The 10,563-nt window shown below is 50.9% G+C and overlaps 1 protein-coding gene across 6 annotated transcripts in view; it reads right to left on the bottom strand.

Annotated features, from left to right (window-relative positions):
* The window catches only part of FBLIM1 (filamin binding LIM protein 1), a 29,738-nt gene that overhangs the window by 6,181 nt on the left and 12,994 nt on the right, over positions 1-10,563 (bottom strand). For all 6 annotated transcript variants that reach the window (XM_037730036.1, XM_037730038.1, XM_037730043.1 and 3 more), the window contains 4 exons: positions 8,276-8,469; positions 7,643-7,751; positions 6,699-6,868; positions 2,306-2,484 (listed from right to left, as the gene is read on the bottom strand). In XM_037730036.1, the coding sequence (XP_037585964.1) occupies positions 2,306-2,484; positions 6,699-6,868; positions 7,643-7,751; positions 8,276-8,469 (652 nt within the window). The remainder of the gene's footprint in view (positions 1-2,305; positions 2,485-6,698; positions 6,869-7,642; positions 7,752-8,275; positions 8,470-10,563) is intronic.

Genomic DNA, 10,563 nt, shown 5'->3' with positions numbered 1-10,563 from the left:
TCGGCCTCCCAAAGTGCTGGGATTACAGGCATGAGCCACCACGCCTGGCCTCATCTTTTTTTTTATTTTTTCCAATACTTCTTTCTTTTTTCAGAGGCACACCTGTCTCTCCCCTTGAGTGGTGAGCAACTCATGGGCAGGAACTGAGTCCAACGGATATTCATGTGCCCGCACTGCTTCACGCAGCTCCAAGGGCAGGCCTCGAGGTTTGGGGTTTCAGAGCAGGGCCCCCAAGTCAGGTCCTTGGGAATTTGCATACTTACCAAGAGCTTCAATACTTACCTGTGGGGAGACTTTGGGTACTTAGCTGCTGTGTGACTTGGATGGTAAATTAGGACACTTAATAGTACCTGCCTGTGAGATTATATTTATTTTTTATCTTATTATTATTTTTTTGAGATGGAGTCTAGCTGTCACCCAGGCTGGAGTGCAGTGGCACCATCTTGGCTCACTGCAACCTCCACCTCCCAAGTTCAAGAGATTATCCTGCCTCAGCCTCCCGAGTAGCTGGGATTACAGCCTCCCAAGTAGCTGGGATTATCCGCCACCATGCCCAGCTAATTTTTGTATTTTTAGTAGAGACGGGGTTTCACCGTGTTGGCCAGGTTGGTCTCGAACTCCTGACCTCATGATCCACCTGCTTTGGCCTCCCAAAGTGCTGGGATTACAAGTGTGAGCCACTGCGCCCGGCTATTATTTTAGTTCATTTTGAGACAGGGTCTCACTACAGGCTGGAGTACAGTGGCATGACTGTGGCTTACGGCAGCCTCTACCACCCGGGTTTAAGCAATCCGTCTACCTTAGTCTTCCAAGTAGCTAGGACCACAAGTGTGTGCCACCATGCCTGGCTAACTTTTTTGAAATTTTTGTAGCAACAAAGTCTCATTATTTTGCCCAGGCTGACCTCGAATACCTGGCCTCAAGCAATCCTCCTGCCTCAGCCTCCCAAAGTACTGGCATGACAAGGATGAGCCATGGTACCTGACCTATTTTTTTTTTGAGACAGTTTTGCTCTGTGGCCCAGGCTGAAGTGCAATGGTGTGATCTCACTCACTGCAACTTCTGCCTCCCAGGTTCAAGCGAGTCTCATGAATCAGCCTCCCAAGTAGCTGGGATTATAGGTATGTGCCATCATAGACAGCTAATTTTTGCATTTTCAGTAGAGATGAGGTTTCATGATGTTGCCCAGGCTGGTCATGAGCTTCTGATCTCAGGTGATCCACCCACCTTGGCCTCCCAAAGTGCTGGAATTACAGGATGTAATATTCTTTTTTATTTTTAAGATGGAATCTCGCTCTGTTGCCCAGGCTGGAGTGCAGTGGCACGATCTCCGCTCACAGCAATCTCCACCTCTCGGGTTCAAGTGATTCTTCTGCCTCAGCCTCCCGAATAGCTGGGACTACAGGGGCATGCCACTACGCCCAGCTAATTTTTGTATTTTTAGTAGAGATGGGGTTTCACCACGTTGGCCAGGATGATCTCAATCTCCTGACCTCATGATCTGCCCCCCTTGACCTACCAAAGTGCTGGATTACAGGTGTGAGCCACTGCACTCAGCCCTATATTTCTTTTTTCTTTTGAGATGGAGTTTCGCTCTTGTTGCCCAGGCTGGAGTGCAATGGCGCGATCTTGGCTTACTGCAAGCTCCACCTCCTGGGTTCAAGCGATTCTCCTGCCTCAGCCTCCAGAATAGCTGGGATTACAGGCATGTGCCACCACACCCAGCTAATTTTTTTTTTTTTTTGAGGCAGAGTTTCACTCATGTTACCCAGGCTGGAGTGCAATGGCGCGATCTCGGCTCACCGCAACCTCCGCATCCTGGGTTCAGGCAATTCTCCTGCCTCAGCCTCCTGTGTAGCTGGGATTACAGGCACGCGCCACCATGCCCAGCTGATTTTTTTTTTTGTATTTTTTTTAGTAGAGACGGGGTTTCACCATGTTTACCAGGATGGTCTCGATCTCTTGACCTAGTGATCCACCCGCCTCGGCCTCCCAAAGTGCTGGGATTACAGGCTTGAGCCACCGTGCCCGGCTTTTTTTTTTTTTTTTTTAGTAGAGATGGGGTTTCTCCATGTTGGTCAGGCTGGTCTCGAACTCCTGACCTCAGGTGATCTGCCCACCTTGGCCTCCCAAAGTGTTGGGATTACAGATGTGAGCCACCGCATCCAGCCCTGTAATATTTTTTATAATAAACCAATAGACAGAAACTCTGGCCCAGCCCCCAGGTCTAAAGCTCAGCTCCTTCGTCCTGCTTGGGTCTCACCCTGTCCCTACCCCCTACCCAGTGCGCAGACCCCTCTCATACCTGTAGAAGTCGTCCAGGCAGTACACCTCGTTCTGGCTGCCCAGGGCAAAGCTCTCATCCCCGATGCACCGGGAGCAGGTCACACACGTGAAGCAGGAGGGGTGGAAGGCCTGGCCCAGGGCCCTGATGATGTGCTCCTGGACCACCTCGCCACACTTGCCGCACTTCTCCAGCGTGTCCTGGGACAGAGGCTACTGCCAGAGCCATCCACAGCACACCCACCCCAAGCCACAAGGGTTGCCTTCTTCTGGGAGGCTACCCTCGGGGGCCCAGGAGCTAGGAAGTACAGGAGAGGCCTGCAGACAGCCCGTGACTATTGCCTAAAACCTCCACCTTTGATTTTTTTTTTTTTTTTTGAGACGGAGTTTCGCTCTCACCCAGGCTGGAGTGCAATGGCGCGATCTCGGCTCACCGCAACCTCCGCCTCCTGGGTTCAGGCAATTCTCCTGCCTCAGCCTCCCGAGTAGCTGGGACTACAGGCACGCGCCACCATGCCCAGCTGAATTTTTGTATTTGTACTAGAGATAGGGTTTCACCATGTTGACCAGGATGGTCTCGATCTCTTGACCTCGTGATCCACCCGCCTGGGCCTCCCAAAGTGCTGGGATTACAGGCTTGAGCCACCGCACCCGGCCTCCACCTTTGATTATAACAAATTGAGCTTAGTCTTGCATCCTTGGCTTACAGCAAGGAATACTGCTCTGATGCTATGACTGCCTTTCTTGTTACTGGGATATATTTATGGCCAGGGTCCACAGACAGCATAGGAGAAACCTCTCTTAAAAACCTCAGGGTCAGGAAAAAAAATTCTTAGGACAGTTGGCGTGCTTTTGTCATACAGACAATAAGCCAAATGGCTCTGAGCTTCCAAGTGGCCAAATGGAAAAGGGAAAGAATTTCAAGGTTTATTGTCTGTATGATTCCATAGGAATCATTATAGGGCTTTTTTGTTACTTGGTTTTCGTTTTGTTTTATTCTGGGACACAGCCTCACTCTGTTACCAAGGTTGAAGTGCAGTGGCCCAATCTCAGCTCACTGCAAGCTATGTGAGGTTCAAGTGATTCTCAAGCCTCCTGAGTATCTGGGACTACAGGTGTGTGCCACCACGCCCAGCTAGTTTTTGGTATTTTTTGTAGAGATGGTGTTTCACCATGTTGGCCAGGCTGGTTTCGAACTCCTGACCTCAAGTGATCCACCTGCCTTGGCCTCCCAAAATGCTGGGATTACAGGCGTGAGCCACTGCATCTGGCCTCCTCACACATTTGGGTAGTAATATTCCCTCTGATCTCGTCTCGTTTTCTATTTTAATTTTCATTCTGTTTAGATGATTTTATTTAGTTTACATATCATAGTATTACTGCAGTCTTTAAAAGAATTGTTTTATTGGGGGAAGAACACTTAACATGAGATCTACCTTTTTTTTTTTTTTGATATGGAGTCTTGCTCTGTCACCCAGGATGGAGTGCAGTGGCATGATCTTGACTCACTGCAGTCTCCGCCTCCCGGGTTCAAGCGATGCTCCTGCCTCAGCCTCCTGAGTAGCTGGGATTACTGGCATGCACCACCATGCCCGGCTAATTTTGTACTTTTAGTAGAGCCGAGGTTTCTCCATGTTGGTCAGACTGGTCTCAGACTCCCATCCTCAGGTGATCCACCTGCCTTGGCCTCCCAAAGTGCTGGGATTACAGGCATGAGCCACCACACCTGGCTGAGATCTACCTTAACAAATTTTTCAGTGCACCACATTAGTGGTCTATAGGTATATATGCATTCTTTTTAAAAACATATTTTAATAAAAAATAAATATTTGAAAATAGAGATGGAATCTTGCCATGTTGTCCAGGCTGGTCTTGAACTCCTGGTCTCAAGTAATCCTTCCACCTCAGCCTCCCAAAGTGCTGGGATTGCAGGTGTGAGCCACTGCACTGGCTGGTATATATGCACTCTTAGAAGCTGCCTCAAATTCCTTCTGGAATGAGGAGGAATGACAGAGAGATTGCTGAGCCAGAGCAGTGGGCCTCCCTCTAGCCTTTCCACCTTTTCTCCTGGACATGCTGTCCCTCCTTCCTGGCTGTGCTTCTGCGCATTTTAACTTGACCCCACCTGGACAGATATGGGGGGCAGCAGTTCCTGCTCCCTCCCTCCCTCTCATGGGCATGGCCCTTCTCTTCCTAGCACACTGCTCAAGTCTTCCTCCTGGCTGCTTCCAGCTGGAAACCCCTCCTCACCCCTCCTACCTCAGTGTCTCACCCCTGAGCGACACTCCCCCGTCATGTTGATGGGGCCACAGGGACAGGGCAGGAGGGCCTGGCTCCTCTCTCCTCCCACAGTGCCTCACTGGTGGTGAGCCTGGGATCGGATTATTTGGATTCTTCTGGAAAGTCTCAGCTCCAAACACCCTAGACCCTCAAATCGGCTGTTCTCCTTCCCTTCTCCCCTCCGTCCTTCCTTCCTTTTCTGAGATGCAGTCTGGCACTGTCGCCAGGGCTGGAGTGCAGTGGCATGATCTCGGCTCACTGAAACTTCTGTTTCCCGAGTTCAAGCAATTCTCCAGTTTCAGCCTCCTGAGTGGCTGGGATTACAGGCGACTGCCACCACGTCCAGCTAATTTTTTTTTTTTTTTTTTTAAGTAGAGATGGGGTTTCACTATGTTAGCCAGGCTGGTCTCAAACTCCTGACCTTGTGATCCGCCCGCCTTGGCTTCCTAAAGTGCTAGGATTACAGGCGTGAGTCACCGCATCTGGCCAAATCAGCATTTTCAAACTTCCATATGCATGAGAATCACTTGAGACACTTGTTCAAAATGCAGATTTCCAGGTGTTCCTCATTCCTAAGAACAAGGAGTGACCTACACACACCCAGAGGACCCGGCTATGGGTGGTCACCACACTCAACATGCCACCACAAACCATCCAAGAGTTAGAAATTCCAATATGCTGGCATCCCAACCAGCTCTCCCAGATTGCAAGTGGTACCCAGACACGACACAGATTCCGGTGACATCAGCGTTGGAACCTTATGGCTCCAGGGGAGACAGTGACAAGACTGATGGCAGGCTCCAGAGCCAGACAGGAGCAAAATCCCAGCTCCTTGGCCACTTCATGTTACCTCGTGTGGTAGCTAAGAGATGTCCCCAGAGATATCCAGGTCCTTACCTCTGGACCCTGTGAATGTTACCTTGCCCAGCAAAAGAGGCTTTCAGATGATCCATAAGTTAGGCTCTTAAGATGGGGAGATTATCCTGATTATCCAGGTGGGTCCTAAATACCATCATAGTGTCCCTCTAATTTGACACAGCAGTGGCCACACGGCCGCCGAGGTGGGATGTTACACTGCTGTCTTTGAAGGTGGAGGAAGGAGCCAAGGAGACTGCAGCTGTAGGAACTTACAAAGGGACAGGTGCGGTGGCTCACGCCTGTAACCCCAGCACTCTGGGAGGCCGAGGTGGGTGGATCACCTGAGGTCAGTAGTTCAAGGCCAGTCTAACCAATATGGAGAAACCCCATCTATACTAAAAATACAAAATTAGCCGGGCATGGTGGTGCATGCCTGTAATCCCAGCTACTTTCGAGGCTGAGGCAGGAGAATCACTTGAACTTGGGAGGCAGAGGTTGTGGTGAGCCGAGATCACGCCATTGCACTCCAGCCTGGACAACAAGAGTGAAGCTCTGTCTCAGAAAAAAGAAAAGAAAGAGAGAAGAGAAGAAGAGAAGAGAAGAGAAGAGAAGAAGAGAGGAGGGGAGGGGAGGGGAGGGGAGGGGAGGCGAGGGGAGGAGAGGAAAACTGCAAAAGGGGCTGGGTGCAGTGCTCCCAGCATTTTGGGAGGGCGAGGGGGTAGATCCCTTGAGGTCAGGAGTTCGAGACCAGCCTGGCCAACATGGTGCTGTCTCTACTAAAAACACAAAAATTAGCCAGGTGTGGTAGCGGGCTACTTGAGAGGCTGACACATGAGAATCACTTGAACTCAGGATGCACAGGTTGCAGTGAGCCAAGATTGCATGACTGCATTCTAGCCTGGGTGACATGGCAAGCCTCTGTCTCAAAACAGAAGACACTGCAAAAGGCAGAGAGATTTGGATTCTCGCCTCAAGCCTCCAGGCAGCATACCACCTTGATTGTGGCCCGGTGAAGCTGACTGTGGGCTTCTGACCTCCAGAATTGGGACAGAATAAACGATTATTGTTGGAAGCCACCAAGGTTGTGATGATCTCTTACAGGCAGCCCTAGGAAACTAATCACCTTCGCTGGGCTCCTTCTTTCTGAGCCTGCTTTCTCATCTGTGAAAGGGGTCAATAGTGCCTACTTCCCAGGATCATGGGGGAATGAAATAGTGCAACGTCTCCTAAGTACCCAGCTCAGTGCCTGGCACCCAGAGATCTGCTGCAGGGGTTACCTGGTAGCAGGGTTCGCAGAGGGGTCTCCCATCCTTCTGGTAGAATCTCTGCCCAGCCAGCTGGCGGCGGCAGGTGCGGCACATGAAGCACTGGGCATGGTACTGCTTCTTCATGGCCTCCACAGCCAGCTCTCGGGGGGACACGGTCTTGTGGCAGAAGGCACAGACGTCTGGGGTAGGGGAGACAGGCCATCACCAGCCCAGCCTGTGAGGACTGTACTCGGGCACCACCCAGAACATGTCTAGGGAACCCGAGGCTCTGTCTCAAACCCTGCAAATCCCTCAACTGACAAATACAGAGGGTTGTGAGGAGCATTTATTTTTTTTATTTTTTGAGATGGAGTTTCACTCTTGTTACCCAGGCTGGAGTGCAATGGCGCGATCTTGGCTCACCGCAACCTCTGCCTCCCGGGTTCAGGCAATTCTCCTCTCTCAGCCTCCTGAGTCGCTGTGATTACAGGCACGCGCCACCATGCCCAGCTAATTTTTTGTATTTTTAGTAGAGATGGGGTTTCACCATGTTGACCAGGATGGTCTCNTTCAGGCAATTCTCCTGCCTCAGCCTCCCGAGCAGCTGGAACTACAGGCACGCGCCACCATGCCCAGCTAATTTTTTGTATTTTTAGTAGAGATGGGGTTTCACCATGTTGACCAGGATGGTCTCAATCTCTTGACCTCGTGATCCACCTGCCTCGGCCTCCCAAAGTGCTGGGATTACAGGCTTGAGCCACCGCGCCTGGCCTGTGTAAACATTTTAAATGGAATTTAGGTATAAAGGAGAAAAGGCTAAGGTGATACAAATTAAATGTACGCCCAACTGCAAAGCCCATCATTGTCATGCAAGCTGGGGCGGGGATGGGAAGGGGGCCCTCACTCTCCTCACCTGGAAGCGCACACAGGCCCCATGAGGTCGCCTCGGAATCCTCCCAGCCCTGTACACCTACCTGTGGACGCCTCTCTCTCAACAGGCTCTGCTGGAGGAGGTGGCAGCTCTTCCTCCACGGGCCTGAGGGGACCGGGCCCAGGCTGGACTGAAGGTACCTCTGCCAGGGCCTGTGGGGATGCAGAGGGGGAGTCGCCCAGTGAGGACCCCATGCAGCGCCCCTAGCTCTGTTCCTCATCTGGGTGGCAACAAGTACAATTAGCCCCAGTGCACTGAGAAGGGAACTAAGGCCTAGGGAGGTGGAGGTTTCCGTGAGCCAAGATCACGCCATCGCACTCCAGCCTGGGCGACAAAGAGAGATTTCATCTCAAAAAAAAAAAAAAAAAAAACAGGTTCCCTGTGCAGCCTAAGGGATTTAGGTCAGACTCGGGGAAACATCTTCCTCAGAGCTGAAGCAGGTGTCTGAGGGGAGCTGCAGGGAGGGAGTGCATGGCAGCCTCTCCCGGGACTGTGAAACACTCAACCAATTTTTACCTGACTGAATAGGGACTCCTGAAAGCTTCAAAGAATGAATGCCCCTGAGCAGATGAATGGACCAGACAACAACCAGGTTTAGAACCCCTGAATGCTCAGAAGGCCCAGACTCCCCATCCCCCAACCCAGGGGACCAAGGGATTGCTGAAGAGGGCAGTACCTGTGGTGGGGGTGGGGGCAGGGGCAGGTGCAGCTGTTCTGAGTCTGCAGTGAGTGAGGCGCCCATTGGAGCAGGAGCCTCCTCTTCAGAAGGCAGGAGTGCTGGAGGGGGCGGTGGAGGGGGTGGGAGGAGGTCCAGATCGGGAAGTGCGTCCTTGCCATCCGGGACAGGAGGAGGGGGTGGGCATCCTACAACTGGGGAGGAAAGGGCTGGTCAGAGCCTCCCAGGTGGACAGGGGAGGGTTTTACTTACCCACATGGCCATATGGAGGGTAGCTAAGGGCTCAGGTCCGGGGTCACCCTGGCCTGGGTTCCATCTCTAACTCTGTCACTGATTTGCTGTGTGTCCTTAGGCAAGAAACTTAATCTTAGGTCAGGTGAGGTGGCTCATGCCTATAATCTCAGCACTTTGGGAGGCCGAGGTAGGCAGATCGCTTGAGCCCAGGAGTTCAAAAGCAGTCTGGGCAGGATAGTGAGACCTTAACTCTACTAAAAAACAAAAAACAAATGTAGCCAGGCATGGCAGCCTGGCCATGTAGTCCCAGCTACTTGGGAGACTGACATGGGAGGATCCCTTAAGCCCAAGAGATCAAGAGATTGAGGCTATAGTGAGCTAAGATCACACCACTGCACTCCAGCCTGGGTCACAGAGGGAGACTCTAAAAAAAAAAAAAAAAAAAAAAAAAAAAAAAAAAAAAAAAAAAAAAAAAAAAAAAAAAAAAAAAAAAAAAAAAAAAAAAAAAAAAAAAAAAAAAAAAAAAAAAAGGCCACATGCCGTGGCTCATGCCTATAATCCCAGCATTTTGGGAGGCTGACGCGGGCAGATCATGAGGTCTGGAGTTCAAGACCAGCCTGACTAACATGGTGAAACTTTATCTCTACAAAAAATACAAAAATTAGCCGGGTGTGATGGTGTGTGTGTGTAATCTCAGCTACTTGGGAGGCTGAGGCAGGGGAATCGCTTCAACCCAGGAGGTGGAGGTTGTAGTGAGCAGAGATCACCCCACTGCACACCAGCCTGGGTGACAGAGCCAGATCCTGTCTCAAAAATAAATAAATAAATAATAAAATAAAAAAATTAAAAAAGAATAAATAAAAGAAAGAAAAAGGAAACATAGTCTCTCCGCTCTGAGTCTTATTTCGTTCAGCGGAAAAATGGGCATCAGTCCCTTAGGCTGCTGAGGATGAAATGAGATGACACACAGTGAGTGGCACATGTGGCTAGGGCTCAGAGAACAGCAGCTGTGAATGTCCTGCTCAGCAAGCCCCCGCCACGGGGCCTGAGTGCTCAAGAGTGCCCCAGACCACCTGCCAGAGGCCCTCTTGGTAACAGAAGCGTAACTGACCCCCAAGGCTGTGGCTCTCCCAGCATGACCCCTGTAGTGACAGCAGCAGCATGACCCGGGAGCTTGTCAGCAATGCAACTTCTCCGCCTGCCCCTGACCTGCAGAATTGGAAACCCAGGAGCTGGGGCCAGCCACATGGACCTTAAGAAGTCCTCCAGGTGATGCTGATGCTGCTCAAGTGTAGGAACAGTGCACCACCCTAATTAAGTAACAGATCCAGGTCATGACCATCAGATGTTGAAAGCACTGGGGGAACGGTTCACGGGAAACTTCCCAAGGTGGGGTCAGGCTGTTGCCACTGAACCGACTTGTAGCCTTCGGCAGTCATGGAATGGCGGTCCTCCTGACTCATGTGACGCTATGGGAAGCTATGGCAGCTAGAAAATGTTCTTCAACAAACAAACAAAACCCCTCCATCTAATCGAGTCTCTGGAGTTAACTTCCATTAACAGATTCGGGAGGTAGAGGGGGAAGTTAAATGAGAACATGGGGAAGCAAAGGGACGAAACCGGCAGGCGGGATTTCTACAAAAACCGATCTTGTTTCTGTAACAAGCCCATGGCATGAGGGAGAAAAACAGGGAGGACTGCCCCCGAATTAAGAGACTTAAGAGAAAAATGCATAGATTTGTGCTGTCCAATGTAGTGGCCACTAGCCACATGTGGCTACTGATGACTGGAAACGTGGAGAGACCACACTGAGCTGTGGTAGATGTCTTAGCACGCAAAAAAGCACCCCATCCTGGGACCACAGGCACCCACCAACACACCCAGCTATTCTTTTGTATTTTTACTAGAGACAGGGTCTTGCTATGTTGCCCAGGGTAGTTTTGAACTCTTGAGCTCAAGCGATCTGTCCACCTTGGCCTCCCAAAGTGCTGGGACTGCAGGCATGGGCCACTGCACCTGGTCTAAATGGCATTTTTATGACAATCAGGGAAACT

Source organism: Cebus imitator, unplaced genomic scaffold, assembly GCF_001604975.1.
Source record: "Cebus imitator isolate Cc_AM_T3 unplaced genomic scaffold, Cebus_imitator-1.0 Scaffold15, whole genome shotgun sequence".
NCBI lineage: Eukaryota > Metazoa > Chordata > Mammalia > Primates > Cebidae > Cebus > Cebus imitator.
The sequence above is the reverse complement of the archived record's forward strand: the minus strand, read 5'-3'. Positions and strand labels throughout refer to the sequence as shown.